The following is a 16,716-nucleotide window of genomic DNA, read 5'->3' as shown; positions in this document are numbered from 1 at the left end:
GCCCCAGTACAGGCTGGGGGTTGACCTGCTGGAAAGTAGCTCTGCCGAGAAGAACCTGGGGGTCCTGGTGGACAACAAGTTAAGCATAAGCCAACAATGTGCCCTTGTGGCCAAGAAGGCCAATGGGATCCTGGGCTGCATGAGGCAGAGTGTTGCCAGCAGGTCGAGGGAGGTGATCCTGTCCCTCTCCTCAGCCCTGGGGAGGCCTCACCTGGAGTACTGTGTCCAGTTCTGGCCTCCCCAGTACAAGAGAGACATGGCACTCCTGGAGAGAGTCCAGCGGAGGGCTACGAAGATGATGAGGGGACTGGAGCATCTCTCCTATGAGGAAAGGCTGAGGGAGTTGGGCCTGTTCAGCCTGGAGAAGAGAAGACTGAGAGGCGATCTGATCAATGTATACAAATATCTGAAGGGGGGGTGTCAAGAGGATGAGGCCAGTCTCTTCTCCGTGGTGCCCAGCAACAGGACAAGAGGCAACGGGCAGAAACTGAACCACAGGAAGTTCCATCTAAACCTGAGAAAAAACTTCTTGACTGTGAGGGTGACAGAGCATTGGGACAGGTTGCCCAGAGAGGTGGTGGAGTCTCCTTCCCTGGAGATATTCAAAACCTGTCTGGATGTGATCCTGGGCAATGTGCTCTAGAGGACCCTGCTTGAGCAGGGGGGTTGGACGAGATGATCTCCAGAGGTCCCTTCCAACTTTGGCCATTCTGTGATCTCAGCAAGGACTGATTGTGCATATTAAAAAGTTTTGATGATTAGCCCCGGGTTTCGTGTGTATTCTGTTTTTTTTTTTTTTTTAGAATGGGCTGTCTTAAGAAAGGTTTTAGTCTCTTGAGAACTTAATGACATAAATTTCACCTTGGTTCCATTATAACAATCTGTTTTGGCATGAAACTTCATTTAGATTTTTTTTTAATTGAAAAATGGATTCAATATGAACACTATTATTTAGAAAAATGCAAACACTTCATTCCAGACGTGGAAGTACGATGTTCTGATGCTAATTAATTTTCTTCTAAAATAAAACATGTACAAAATCATCAGGAGCCTCTAGATTTCAACCAGAACCATGTTCCCTGACAGGAAAAGGGTGGATGAAGACTAGTCTTCAACTATCTCCAGAAACCATGCTTCCGCCTTATGATGAGATTCACTTTTTGCATCATCAGTTGCCATTCAAGTTCTTGTAAAATACTCCACTGATTCTGTTTTTAGATTCTGGTACTTTAGGGGAAACGGAAATTATACAAACTTAATGTTTGGCTAGTGTATTTTCAGATGTAAACAAAGATCCACTTAGGTTTCTAACCACCAGGAAGAAGCCCATAAGCTTGCATTTTTTTTCAATAGTTTTGTTAAGGTTTAATCCTGCACTTTAATTTATGTAGGCAAATTTGTCTCCCTGAGGAGCTCATCTGTTGGATGAGAATGCAGGACTGGCCTTTTTTCTGTTACTATGGGGAAAAAATACATACCTCTGGTCTATAAATAGAACTGATTAAAAAGAGCCCTGCACTTACAGAGAAGCAGGGAGCAATGGTGAGCTCATATGTTTACTCAGTCTAATAAAATGTAGCCTTACTATGACATGTGGGTAAGGGTTTCTTCCCTCAGTGGTTTTCTGGAAGGCCACTGAGGGTAGATTAACTGCACAGGATTCATATCAGTAAAATGGCTGTTCTCTTATTAATTTCATGTGGAAAGTTACAGGGCAAACTCTCAAGTCTAAGGAAAAGGCTATGTGCTGTTTTTAGCATTCAGTTTGTATTTAGCTGAGAGAATTTCACCCTTTAAAGCACATCTCATGAAAGAGGGCACCGAGCGTTGAGGTTTGTGTTTCAATTCCTGCTGCGCTCAGCAAATTTGATGTGTGTTTAACACTTTAACACTGAAGCAATGTTTTGTTACAAAGGATACAAATCCCCAAAGTGGAATTTGGAAGGTGAAAGCAGAAGAAAGGAAAGACTGTAAGATTACTGTTTGGGCCATTTAAGTAAACCGTATCACATGAAGCTGTGGTATTTAAGATCTGAGGGTAAATGAGGATACTCTTCCTATTTCCGAATGTAAATACATTTTGCCAACAAGATACAAATAGTACATACATTCCCTTTCTTTTTAATGAGAAAAATATATCTGCCATTTAAAACGCAACTCTTTCTTTACTATGCTCAAAGCATGTCTCCTCATACTCCAATATATGTCAAACTAGGTAAGAAGACAGACAATAACATAGAGGCAAACTTATTTCTGGAACAAACGTTATATGCAGCTGTTTTGTTTTCTCCCAGCTAAGACAGTACTTGTTTAATTGGAAGGAAAAATGTCAGAACACAGCTAACTGCCTTTTGCTTTTGAACTCTGTGCCAAAATTGTTAGGGTGGTGCTACTTGTGGGGTGGTGTTTCTACTTTCTCATGGATTCAACCAATCTGACTCGAAGATAAAAATAAGACTGTCAGTCAACAAACCAAACCAGTGATCCCTTAGCCATGATTCACTCACAGGCAAACTTCTTGCTGAAGGCAATGAACTTTTGGAAAAGGGTGGAGATCACAGGATGGTGAGATGTGAGACTCTTAATCTATGAGGTGCATGTCTATACTTGGAAATAGGCCAGGGATGTTCATGTGTAAATTCAAGTTCCTTTCCTGTTCTTGCTTTATTCACTTTGCAGAGGTGGATAAATCTGAGTGTTTCCTGAACTGTAAAGTTCTTAAAAAAAAAAAAAAAAAAAAAAAAAAAAAGTTCCAAGTTGGTATTAATCTCTATTCGCCCTTGCCCACGTCACTCAATGTCTTGTGGGAGCTGTAGTTCAGGGCTGATATTCCCTGTAGCGCACTGTAGTCTCCCCCTCCCTCCGGTTGAACAGCTGTGGTACATCAGCCTCATGTTCTGTTCTGTGCTGCTTTCTCTTGACCAAAAGTTCTGCAAAAGCTGCTGCTTCCTACAGAAAGCTTTCGGATATTGCTGAAACTGTTTTCCAACAGGAAAACACTTCCCTTAAATTTCTGGCCAATGTTATTTTTTGGGGGGTGGGGGTGTTGTTAACACAACAGACCAGTTAGGGGAAAAAACAAACCACAAAGAGAAGATTTATTTCATTGTGGTGTCTTTCTTTAATCATTAGTTTGCACAAGAGCTTTAAACTAGGAATGCTATATGCAATTACAGATGCAGAAGAAAGGTGCTATCTAAGCACAAAGTCTCTTGGAGGATGTTCTCAAGGCAGCCTGCATAAATGAGGTCTTTTGCAGATGAGACTGCTGATGCACAGAGATGCCACTCAAGACTATGCAGTTTTTGGCAAGGATAAAACTCATGTTTCATGAATGCCAGATTTGTCTGAAAGTTCCTTCTCCTTGTTGCTTGCAGTGGGGAAAAAAAAATAAGGCCGAGGGCAGAGCAGAGTGGAGGAAGAAATCCTAAGACACAGCTTTCATATCTTTATGCTCCTCAGACACTCTTCATGCTTACGGGTGTAACCATTTTGTGACTAAACTTGCAGCCCAGCTAGAAAAGCTTGCTGCTGAGCAAGGCTAATCTTAAACTATCCTTCGTTATCTATGTCAGTAGTAGGTTGAGTTTTAGAACGTAGTATTTTCATTTGATAGAATGAGCTGATATAGCTCTGTTGTCAACAACTTGCTAGGCCAAAATCAATTCATCATTATAATTATCTGCCTCAGGACTCCTTTTTGACTTGCTTTGCTTTTCCGGCTAACTATACATGTTACCTCAGCATAGCTTTATAACATGCCTGCTGTTGATTTACTGTCACTTGAGGCTAGACAATTCTTGCCTGACAGCAGTTCCTAAGCGTTGCCTGCAAAACTTGTACAGAAGCCAAACCACACATTTGCACAAAGAAAATAGGCAAACGTGCACAGAAATGGATAGGCTAGAAACTGCTGCTGATGCTTAGAATGCTCGAGGACACACAGTCTTCTCTAGCTAAGGGAAGGGAGAAAGCTTACCCATATGACAAGAGCATAATGAAACCCTTCAACTTCCCTAAACCCGCCAAAACACACAGTATGCCAAGTAACTGTTTCTGCTACTGAAAGAAGACAGAGTGGCTCACTTAAGCCGCTGAGGCAGGTGTCGCAAGTCTGAGAAAAGATATCCATTACTTTGGAAGTCAAAGCAAAGATTCCCAAGATCAAATGTTCAAGACTTCCAGCTTGCCTTAAAACCTAAAGGTTGTTTTTACAGATCCCTTAATAAGGGGAATTTTAGATGGCAGATGGTTTCCTCACTCATACAAAGGAGGCAAGTGCAAAAGCGCTTCCCTTTAATTAGATTTTTTTTTTTTTTGTAATGAAGGCATTAGCAATAGTTCTTCTTGGTAAGTGTAGCTGTAAACATACTGTTTTGCAAGGTTGGGATGATTAAGAATGGAGTACTTTTCCTTTATTTTTTGCCTCAGACTCTTGTTGCTAATAGCCCTACAGTTCACTCTCGTCTAGCATCATCATTTCAGTCCTAGTGGGATCTTTCTGGTGCAAAACGGAGACAATTCCGAGGAACTAGACATGTGTCTGTATCTAATCAAAGTAGGCCACTGGAATGAAGTTTGCCATCCAGTGAATCTGCCGCTAACATACAGCGAATATCAGCATTCTCAGGGCTCTTAGGCCAAATAGCTTAAAACAATTAAAACAATCCCATCCTAAGCAACAAGATGTGGCTAGCGCTAAGCACGTTGGTAGCTACTTTGCTAAGGGAAAGCTGCTTTATAAATATGTGTTTAATATATTCTACAGTGGGCCGTGTAACCCAATGTTTTTATGCAGCATGGTTGACATTTCAAAAAAATGCAAGGATTTAAATGAGCCAAGTTATAAGTCAGCCAAGTAATGATCTTCATTTTCAGAAGATGGTGACTTGTATTCAGAAAAATGCATAATCAAACTTTCTGAAACCAAACCTAGGCAGAAACTTTGAGAAAACAGGTGTTCTAGTGTCTCTAGTTTCTGCAACAAATTTGCACTTAACCGAAATCTGTTTTAATTTCTCATCACACCTAGGTTTTTTTTTTTTTTCTTTACACTTCTTGCAGCAACCATGCTTATATAGAATGTCCTCTTGCTTTCAGTACGGCCAGAGGTGGAGGGAAGGGACTTTACGTGGAGGAAGGGCAGAAAATAGCTCAAAGGATTTTTCCTTTCAGACTTAGTCTGCAGGTACTCTGCAGGGTTGCGTTATGCAAGTAAACTAAACTATGCTAGTGGTCAATTAGGCAACTCAGGTTCTAAAATTAAGGTAGCTACTTAGCACATGGCTCTTTGTCTGAGCCAATATCCTGAGCTTCCCAACAGATTTTAGTGCAGCTCTACACTATGGTGTATCTTCTGTGGCCCATGCTGAGGTATCTCTACACAACAGTTCCATGCAGATGATAGATGCTAAAACGTGATCTCCTCCATGCTGTTCCACCAATAGGCCATTTACTGGGTCCTCATTAACTACCTTGGAGGATGTCTAACTCATACTGTGGAAAGGCAAACTATACTACCCCAGAAAAAGGTTTCACTATAGCTAGTCTATGAGCAAAGGAGAAAAGGAGAGAAATTATGCGAGATTTCCCAAGAAAACCCACATAATTGCTCCAACAAAGATCCTATCTCTACCTGTGCAGCAATCTCAGTTTTATCCTCCTGCAGACCCTTCAGAGAATAACTGTGGAACAGCTCAGCAAACAAACCTCTTTACAACCTGATTTGGAATGATTTCACATCTCTCTTGCTCACACTTAGAAGGAAAAAAAAATCTATTTATTCTTATCAATGAAAAGGAAATTATAATAAGGAATTAAAAGCATTAGAAGAAGTTTTCCAAAGGCCTGAGATGAAAAAGGCTGAATAATGAAAAAATCCCCCCAAAACAAAAACAAACAAACAAACAAACAAAACAAAGCCCCAAACCAACTATCTTGCCAATATAAACTGGGAGAGAAAAGTTTAAACCAGTCAGGAACTTCCTGATATCTATGATCTGCTCACATAACTCAGATATAAATGCTATGCTATACGCACTAAAAGTAGGGAAGGTACTAATAGCTGGAGGAGCTGCTGAGCTGAGAGGGAGGGATTGTGGGACAATTTCTTTTTGGTTTGACAACAGTAATGGGTTAGAAGGCCAGGAGAACCCCCTTGCTCTCTTGGGCACCTTCCCCAATCCCTTTCTGCCGTCAGGTCTTGCTGCCACCTGCACAGGGTTTCCTTGCTAAGGTGAGTGGAGGGAGTGGTAGAAAATGTTTGGGGAGGAAGGTTAAGGGGAGGGCCTAAGCTGGACAATAGGAATGAGGGGGAAACCCACATGATGCAATGTTCTCTTCACTGGAGGATCAGGAGCTCTTGGCTGCTGCACCAACAGCTGTATCACGTAGCTGTGGCAGCTCCCACATTCAATCAAGAAACTTGCATTTAGCTGTAGGTAAACATCAACTGCCCTCTTATCAGCCTTAGGTTCTGTATTAAAACATCCCTCACGATCATCACTCTGCTGCTCTCTCACTCTTCCAAATACACCCCTTGTTCCAACCTATCTCACTTTCTCTTTGTAATTTAGACCCAGCTGAGACTTGGCAACAAAGCGGTACATTGTTTTTAATTAAACAAAAATTACTTGAGCAGGTGATGTAACTGTTCATTCACTTGCGGGGGAGTTAATCTCACTATTCCAGCTCCTTTCTGAACACAATGCAAGAGTGCCACAGGCCAGATGCGTTCAGCCTCCCTGGGGAGCCTGTGAGAACACTAGATCACTAATTTCCCTCACCTTTAGTGCCTATGGTAGCACCACCCTAAAATGTATATCTTTATGAATTAAATAAGCTATTAAACAATAGGCCTTTCTTTTCCTCCCTCAGCAATAAACGCACAAGCAGAGAGCGGATAAGTAGCTCTTCAAGTTAAAGTTCAGCGTATTTTTTATTCTTCCTACGTCGTTATTCTGAAGTCCACAGGCTATCACAAGCCATTAACTTCTTTACTGGCAGTTAGCACAAGTGACCTGCTTTGGAGCTATGACATGAAAATAAATGTACACACCTTGTTAGCCAGAGGTGGACCATCAATGCTTCTCTGCATGGAGGGTGGCACTTGGTAAATATCTTGGCCCACTAGACCATGACTAGTGGGTATCTGGTAGATTCCCTGATTCAGGTGGGAAGGTGGCACCTGATAGACGGGGTCCCGTGCAGAGGCACGTGAACTTGGCACTTGATAGATTTTTTGTTGGTTGAAGGATTGATGTGTCAGTCCTGAATTGGAGACATCCTGACCAGAAGGACTGTCCTGTACCACTGGGCCTATCAGAAGTTTCACGCGGTTGCCTGGAACGATGCCTTGCCGGCCATGTAAGGAGCAGAGCCACCATCCTTCAAGACCTTCGGTGTTCTGTTCTATCACTGTCAAAATGTCTCCTTTGCGGAAGGCCAACTCTTCTGCACATTCAGGGACATTATCATACAGGGCTCTTGCCATAAGATTCTGTGGAGAAAGAAGGAGAAGAAACACAAATGAAGAAACGAGTTAAATTTTTTTTTAAAACTTCAAGTACGTTCTAGGTGCAGAGAGATAAGAACCGAATTTGGAAAAGATGTCCAGCAAAAAAAAATGATACAACACAGGATTCCTCTTTTCTACCTCAGAGACATGAGATGCTTATACATTAGCGACACTGGTAATAAGACCTTTTCCAGTAATACTAGGTCAAATAGAAGCTCTTTATATCATCTATTTGCCGGAATAGACAAGCAGCTCAGGTAAGTTCTGCTCTCGTCTCTGAGATCTCTCTTCTTGTTACTTGGAACTTGTAATTTCGTCTCCTGACCTTGATTTCCCTATAACTGTTCTCTGTGCTCTGCATATTGCTAACATGAGCTTGCTGACATTTGAAATGAAACTTGAACAAGACTATTAGGGACATAATTCAGAGCAGTTATTTCCAACCTTTTTCAATTTGCAGGCTCCCAAAAGACGTTTCAGTGGAGGTGCAGATCCCATGAGTGTAATGACGGCAGGCTGGCTTTTCTTAGCTGCCACCTGCAGACTCCTTGAAAGTGGTCAGGGTCTGTGGACCACACACTGTGAAACACTGGTCTAAAATACAAATTGACAGAACGTCCCTGTTTCTCAGCTATGATCCTCATGTTGTTATCCAGCTCTATGCGTTCTCATTTTTTTCCTGTAAATTCCCTTGGTGGTACAACACAGTCTAGCTCCACCTTAATAGGCAAAAAGCGTCCCCTTCCCTTTATAAAAAAAAAAAGGGGGGGGGCAGGGAAAAAAAAGACAAGGTTCCTCAGAGTCCTGCTCTCTGTAGAAAGATTTTGAATAGAACATTATTATAAAAACAAGCTGCCCAGTGATCCCAGCTGGAGTCATGGCTTTGTCATGGGAGAAGCTGTACCAATCTATATGGCTCTGCCCTTATGTCAAAGAGCATAAGAATTTAAGTATCAAATATTACTATAGAGCACATCCATATGTAACTTGGGAAGGACTTAAAGGCAGCCAAGGAGTGACTGTAGCCTAAGTCAACATACATAAAAGCATGTTTAAACAATCTTGCTCGATTATTGCAAGCAGCACAGTAACAGGCTTACTCTCACGTATTTGCCTAGTGCTTCAGACAGACTTTGCGGTCTGCACTAAGTGCCGTTCTGCTGGGGCTACACCACCAGCAGTACTTCTGCTAGGTGGTTTTAAGCCAGCTCTTGAGTCCATATAAACTTGTGGTCAGTGAGATACAAATGTCTCCCTAAAAACATGTTGCCTCCTTTCATAGACTGATTCAGGTCCCTTCCTCTTTCTCTCTGCAGGCTTGTCTGGCACATCCCATCCTGAATAATCAGCCAAGACAGGTTTTGAGTGGAAAGTAGGCAGGCTGTATGTACTGACATTCTTGGACCCCTCACAAAGGCCCTGAACATTTCATTTCTTGTCTCTGGTGATATTTCTAAATGCGTTGGCAAGAACTGCTCCATGCCTGCCTGCTTTTCAGTGAAGGCAGTCAGCGGAGGCAGTTAAAAATTAATTATAAGCACTTGAAATAGTATAAGAAGCCTTGTATCTGGAGCATTCTGAAGTATTTGGATGCAGCACACAAACTGAAACGGTGCTAATCCACCATAAAATGGGATACATCTTGCTGCAGCTGCCTTCCAGGTTTATCTTTCTTCTGTTAAAGGGATAGCATCAAGTACTGTTTAGTGTTTTTTAATTTATTTTATTTATTCTCCCTCTTGGACACATCAAAGCATTTTTTTAGCCCCTGCTTCTTTTATCTTTTCCCATAGACAAACACTGATGTTTCCCCACCACCTCTGTGCTTACCTAGAGAGCTGACTTCCATTTGGCCTTGCTCAGCTCAAAGTTTAACTGCAGCATACAGCCAGGAGGTTGTATGAAGGGCTGACTGGTGGATGGAGAAAGAGGAAGCTCAAATGTCACATAGAAGGTAGATGAATATGCTTTTCCCAAAACATGCGGGGTTGAAATGGGGTGCACAAGGTTAGTTTTCTTCTCTCTGAATGGGGGATCAGCTTTCAAATGTATGAGAAACACTGGCTTTGCCTTTCACCAACATCATTAGTGAGGTCAGTATAAAGTAAGCTTTGGCATGGAAAAGCAGTGCTACCATTCTGAACTGCCATGCAAACAGCAGCACTGGGCCCCACATTTCTCTCTGATGTATGTCTGTTTTGTTCCTCAGTCAATAATGCTAAGAAATGCGAATAAAGATAGAGCAAGGAGCTCTATGCCAAAGACTATGCCCCGACAGAATCGTAAGACTGATCGTTAGTATGGTTAAAATCACAGTGGTCGCTTCTAAGATGTTACATGTGTACTATCACTGTGTTGACTTTGCTGCTTAGCTGAGCCGAAGAAGCTCAGAAAAAAAAAGCTCCTGTCTAGTCTGAATAGTCAGGTTAATCTCATATGTATTTCTAATGTGGTTTTCACAGGGAAATCTACCAACATGCCTAGCTCAGGTTCTTGAACTGACTGTTTAAACAAGGCCTTTGCAGAGGGTGTTGTTTATAGGAGGAGGAAGATTACAGGGGCCCCACAAAACATACAGGCTATATAAACGATAAATACTTATTCATTATACTTAGTAATTAAAGGTATTTGAAAAGCCCGATTAGCTTCTACGGCAAAGCAAATCTCGGAACAAAGCTGGGAATGGTGGTTGAATTACAGCAGATAAAAGTTCCCATGTGAATTTTTTTTCCAGTTGCTCATTATCCCTGTCCTAGTGACCTTCTCACCACCTGGCGTGCAGCACGTTAATACTTTCTGGATGCGCTTCAAGAACTTTTTTGTCGCGAATAGCTTCAGACCCTTGTTGTCCGTGTTAACTCAGGCACCAGTACATGAATTATACTAATTGGTTGCTGCTTATTTCACAGCCATCTCTCCAAGACCTTTTAAATGGCTTATAGCCATGCCACCAGCATCAATCACTGATGGAGCAGGTGAAATATTCCTCCGCAGGCAAATAAGCACTGGAACCAAAAATATTAATCCTGTTGCTTACTTGCCAATAGCATAGGTACTGTCCATATTAAGCAAGTCCTTTATGGTTTGACTGTTCCCCTGACTCCCTTTCTCCTTCACAGCATTTCTTAGAATGACCTTCGGCAACAGTATCACAGTTGTTTTCATGAGTTAGCATATTCCGTCTCGAGGAAAAATGAAATAGTCACCACAGAAGCTCATAAGCAAAGCTTTTAAGAAACACAGAGCTATGTTTAACCTGATAGGGTGACCGAGATGGTAGTCTCTACTTTTCCACACATGGAAAGAAGTCCTGATGTGAGACACCTCTCCATACTTGTGGGCTTCATCTAGATTGATCTGACAGGTTGAATAATCTTCAGCTACTGTGGGCATCATAGCCCAAATCTCACAACACTCCATCTCACTGGTTTCATCAGCTCAGAGACAGGGGAGGATTATCTGAATTTAATTTTGACTTGCTCTTAGAGGCATAGATCCGTCACTCATATGTCTGAAGTAGGCATCAAATAAGCACTAACCTCTGAAATGCAAAGGCAAAAGCACAGCAGTGACCTTCTTGTATGACTAAGCACTAAAAAAAACATAGCCATTTCTTAAGCAAACAAAAAAACTGGCACTACAGAAAGGCCTGATGAGAAACTTGTCTTGGAGCTTGTTTTGGCAACTGGAAAGTTGTACAAAAGTCCCTTTATATTTCTAATACAATCCGTAAAAAAGGAGGGTGACAGACTCGGAACTACAGGTTCAAGTTCTTAAAAGGCAGGGGAAAAGTTATCTGATCCTCGAGTAGGGGCAAGTTTTGGTTCGCCATGGAAACCAGCTGTACTTCATAAAATAAACACGCTGGCAGTTACTCCCTTTTTTTAATAAGATTAAGGGTGGAAGTCTCTGTTGTTGGTCTTTGGTCCAGGCTGATTATTGCATTAAATGCCCAATAAGAGCAGTTGTGCTCTCCTCAAAAGCTGAAAGTAGCTGTGGTCCATATATAGCTACTTCTGAGCCCCCTATGTTATAGCAGTACAGCAGCCATACTTCAACTAGTGAGTGCTGCTCTAAAACTCGGTGGAAAGATTCAGTTCAGCGTTTTTTATCCTTAAACCCTGCTAGTAATACTGTGATATCTGGAAGTCTAAGCCAGGGTTGGGCCCCCACCATGTTAATACTCTGTACAGGCAAAAGAGAAAATGTTTGTTCTCAGGAAGCTTAAACTCCTCTTAACCTTGGACTGTTGAGTGTAGTATGAAGCATCTTCTATAAAAACCACCGAAAAAAAGAAAGTTTCAGTCTTCTCTAAAAGAAATGCTATACCAGTCATCAATAGGTCAAAGTGAAAGACAGCCTGACCATAGTAGCTACTGACTGGGGATTTTAGCTGAAACATTGCAGGAAAAGGCTCAGCAGACAGTGTTGATGGCTTGTGTCAGAAGTTCTATTTAAAAACTAAACGGAAATTGATGCTCTTTAGATTAAATGCAGATTACTGTGTCTGTGGTCCCAAATTTCTACATTAGCTGAGACAAAATTAAAGCTTTCAAGTGCTCTCTAGGTAAACTGAACCTGGGATTTGCAACTTCTATCTGAATGTTTTTTAAATGCCAGTTTAAGTTTGTTAGATAAGCCACAGAAAGGAGCAATCAGTTTGTTAGATAAGCCACAGAAAGGAGGAATCTCTATTCTCTGCCGTCCTTAGATTTTTGTCTTCTGAGTCCAGGATGTATGTCCTAGTAAAAGCTGACTGAGAACAAGTTCTGTTGCCCTGAAAGCTGTCAGCTGTTCTACTTGCTGATTCCTAAGCAAAAAATAAGATTCTGCAGGCTATTTTTCTTCTCATATGCTGCAGAGATAAACGGCCAGATTTCAGATGCATCAAGACAAAATGAGGACCGTCATGGAACAGTCAAAAGTGTCTTCTCTATCCTCAGTCTATTGAAACTGATAATTTACATGCCTACTGCTGAATGAAGAGGTATGAAAATACTTTGAAGAACATGACCTATTTTGGTTGGTCTTCCTCTAAGGGAAGAGAACTAATAGAATGCTGTTATTAATGGTTTGAAGGATAAAAAGGCTGCTGATAAGGCTGAGTGGCAGAAGATGGAAGGGGCAAGAGTTAAAGAGAGTGGTGGAAAGATCTACGCTTTCTGTTAGAGTAAACACATCCAGTGACGTGGGTAACAGGAGTGTGCGAGGTGCACACAGTCACGGAAGCAAACAGAGAAATCATACATGACACGCTATGAGATTAAATACAATGGACTCTTCAAGCACTAAGCGCTGCAGTGCCAAACCCCTCGTGCAGGGCTGTTGACTAGACTCCTGAGCCAGCTCTGCAATGAATGAACACTCGAGGAAAAGGTTCAACCAACCATGAGCTCGAAGAATTTCAGTCATTTCCCTCAGCAGACCAATATGAGAATGTTCCAGAGCAGACAAGGCTTGTGTATACTGAATCCTACTCTGTGTCTAGTTTGTGGTTTTTGTTTTGATTTGTCTTTTTTAATATGCTTCCTATGTGAGGAGTTGCTGTGAAAACAGTAGCAGGGAAATTAACTTTTTTTCTTACTGTAAAAGGGTGGAACTCTATTTCTATTACTGGATAAACCTTTTCTTCAGACTCCAAGCAGCTCCTCTTCTATGTTTAGCCAGCTTCAGGAGAAGGAAGGAAGAAAGGAACAAAGGAAGGAAAGGGGGGGGCTCCCCACCCTAAACAGTGTCTGTGCACAAACGAATAGCTTAATTTTGGTTGGATGACTTTTACCTATCCATCATATCATATTTCATGCAGATCCCTCTGTCTCCCTTTGGTTTTCACTATCCCTTGTTTCTGCTTTAGGTCTCTTTAAAAATGAATCACTACTGCTCCAAAGTAAGCTTCAGCATTTATGTATGTTATTTATGCTTGGTTGCAGTAGGACTAATGGTAACAATTTACCTTTAAGAATGAAGAAACAATTTGAAAATCCAGTAAAGGGTAAATTTTATCCTGAGAAAAACAGTTTGACTACAAGCAGTATTGGTGAAAGGGTGGGAAGTTCATGCTCTATTGTGCCTTCTGACAGAAGAGCTTCAGTGTGAGAGTTATTGGACAGTTTAACATCAGCGCTTTTTAGCTCCCATCTCCTTTTCTATTTCTTCCTGTCGCTGCCTCAGAAATAAAGACTCTATTGTGCTGTGCTCACAAGGAAAGAAACTACTGAGGCAGGGTAGGTAAAAGGTCTATCTATAGCAAGCAGCTTTTCATTCAGTCTATTTAATATAAGTTGACAGAAGTCACAGAGCAAGACACTGAGCCCTGGAAATGTCTCCTGCTGGTCTTCACAAAACTGGAAGAGGGCAGTGTGAACAGCAAGCACAGTATCTGGTACATACAAAGCTGCATTGACACGTTCTTAGACACATCCCTGGGTGCACATACATGGGGAAAGGGCTGGAAAGCAGACCCTTGCTGCTTGACAGTAACAGCCCACCTACAAGTGCAGACCTGTAACAGCAATCTGTGTGCAGGTACTTTTTTTTTTTTTAATCTTAAGTCAATAGCTACATTGAGGAAGGAGAATGTGTTACCAAACAGGCATGAGAGAGCTCCCTGCACTACCAGGGTGGTGTGGCTACCACAGCTTCAGCAGAGCAGGTGGAAGGGCTTTGAAAGGATCTTACGATCCAGTTCAGATGCAGGTCTGTCCGCTGGCTGTGGGAAATGTGAGCTTCCTTGGCTCAGAGCCAATGATAAAAGAGGCAGCCTGGGTGCAGATACTCAGCACAATAATGTTTCAGTTGACTCTTACAGGCAAAACCCACAGTGCAGGCCCACAGTTCCACTTTTACGCTCTCCCTTGCTTTCTTACACCAAAAAAGTCATTCTGCTTTAAGGCAAACTTTTTTCTGGTGAAGTGTCACTAGCCAAACTAATTAGGAGTCCTGCTGGTCAGAAATTAAGGCACTTTTCCATATACAGATTTGGAAGGTTGTCTTTACAGTTAATGAGAGAGCTACAAGGTAACAGCCTGAACAAAGCCCTCATAAGGACAGGTGATCTTCTACTCTTAAGTATCCTTACAGTCTGGTCCTGTGCATCTCTGGAAAAGAGGCTGTCAGTCATACTAAAGTATGCCAAGCTGTCTGGAGCTTATGTGATGTGGAAAATCTTTGGTCTGAAGAGGAGAAAGGCAAGTGCATTATTTCAGTGTTCCACTGAGCTGTCCCAGCCCTTCTTGTCTGGCCTCAGGGGCCTGAATTTCAAAGTCCATTCTGGGCTTTGTCCAGAAAGCCATTTTTTGCAATGTGACCAGCTATGCAGAAAGCAAGGATGAAAAATAGGAATGTGCTTCCTTACTGGTTCATATCAGGATAAACTGAAGTAGGGCACTACAGTTGTCTCTGTGTTACTATTTTACGTCTTGACTGTTCCTATGGGCATGCTTCAGATATAGTCACTGTCAGTTTTTGCAGGCAGAATACTCCACCTAGCAAGGGTGGCAGGCACTCAGCTAGCAGACCAGCTAGTGCTGAGACATTTCACACTTCTGCTCAAGATGCTGATGTGATCCATCAGGTCATCCAAGACTGGGATTCAAAATTAATCTGAACATGTGAGGGACCAAGCACGCTCAGTTCTGAGAACCGCTTTTGTTCCAGCATAGCTGTTCCATTTTAAGCAAACAGGAGACATTCACGTGTCCGGTTTTTTACAAGCACTCAGCACTGTACGCTGCAGAACTGAGGCACAGTAGTGAACCAGCAACTCAGGAAGGAATCCAAATACATGAATCCAAAAGAAGGAATTAGGTAGAATCAGGGTGCCTTCCTAGTGATGAAAAAGAGGGGGAAAGTAGAAAGGGAAAATGCAAAAATGAAGATTAGAGCAAGAGATCGTAATTGAAGCTCTCGCCTGTGTGAATAAAATACCTCATTGTTCTGCACTCAGTATATCAGCTTATTGCCATGCCTGACATTTTACACTGGACAAATGAGTTGAAAACAAAGCAAAAGTTTTCTGGCTCAGAATACCCTGCCAGTATGTATTAAGAGCAATAGAATGATGACTTTATACTGCCTAAGCGGACAGCAGGCTAGGGGTTTTGTTTGTTTGTTTGGATGATACTCTTTTGTCTCTTTCTGACTGTGCTTTAATTTTTTGTTCTGGGAATTCTTATTTTATTTTATTTTAGTTGGAGGAGATTTGAGGTGGTGGGAGGGGGAGGGTACTCTGCTTTCCTGGGCATTACAAAGATAATCATATAAATATAAGATTTAGGTCAGATATTAAATAATGAATTGATTTACCCCTCTGATTTTTGATGCAGAGAAGGATGAATGTACCACAAATGCCATCTGAATCACATAAAACCTCTAAGGTGGTTGGTGAGCACGTAGCGGATCCACGTAATCAAAGTGGCAACTCCCTTTTACCACATAGCAACCTTCTGTTTGGATTCTGGGCAGTGAGACTCAACAGGTCATAGCTGGGCTAGAAAAGGGCATATCTGAGGTAATGCTTTTTCTCTTAGCATCAGGGGAATGCCTGTGAGAGTAATGTGCTTGGCTTCTATGTTGTCAGACCACCCACTCCGTTTTGGAGATATCATAAAAGGCAGATATGGTCAGTGACAGTAAAATTTACAGTGAAGCAGAGCAGTGATCTATTAATATATCACATATCCTGATATTAGTCCCCTGTCCTGTGCGTGAGTTTTGGGGGTTTTACAGCGGTGCTGAAATACCTTTTTTTTTTTTCCTGTTCTTTCTGGGAAGGCAAACCATATGCCCTGCCATACCTTTAAGTGGTATCAATAGTTTGGGAAATTCCACCACACCTAACTCACAAAGTTTTCTGTATATGTTTTGCCCTCCTAACCAATTTCCTTTCCCCCCACCCAAGGAAGGGTGTGATCTAATTCCATGACTTTAAAAGGCCTTTTCAAATCTGTCTGAGGGCTGTGTGCCTTCTGTGACATCAACAGGAAAAAAAAAAACGGAAAAAATAAAACATGCAAACAATAGCCTTAGAGTAAATATGATCTCATTGTGATTAAACCACAGTACATCAAAATCAAAAAGCATGTGGAAAACCTAACCTCTTTCCCTCAGGCAAGCAATTAAAACCCTAATGAAAGGCGATTGCATGTTGAATGCTTAAGAATTGAAGGAGCAGAACAGAAGGAAAAAAATGGAAGGATGGA

At 41.8% G+C, this 16,716-nt stretch overlaps 1 protein-coding gene across 4 annotated transcripts in view; it reads right to left on the bottom strand.

Annotated features, from left to right (window-relative positions):
- Window positions 1–16,716, bottom strand: part of NEDD9 (neural precursor cell expressed, developmentally down-regulated 9) — a 108,366-nt gene that overhangs the window by 20,646 nt on the left and 71,004 nt on the right. For 2 of the 4 annotated variants that reach the window (XM_068931857.1, XM_068931858.1), the window contains 2 exons: window positions 9,347–9,428; window positions 7,058–7,498 (listed from right to left, as the gene is read on the bottom strand). In XM_068931857.1, the coding sequence (XP_068787958.1) occupies window positions 7,058–7,492 (435 nt within the window). In that variant the 5' untranslated portion in view covers window positions 7,493–7,498; window positions 9,347–9,428. The remainder of the gene's footprint in view (window positions 1–7,057; window positions 7,499–9,346; window positions 9,429–16,716) is intronic. The other 2 variants (XM_009677974.2, XM_068931856.1) reach the window with 1 other exon arrangement.

The sequence above is a fragment of the Struthio camelus genome, chromosome 2 (assembly GCF_040807025.1).
Source record: "Struthio camelus isolate bStrCam1 chromosome 2, bStrCam1.hap1, whole genome shotgun sequence".
NCBI lineage: Eukaryota > Metazoa > Chordata > Aves > Struthioniformes > Struthionidae > Struthio > Struthio camelus.
Note: the sequence above shows the minus strand (reverse complement) of the source record. Positions and strands in the feature narration are given on the sequence as shown.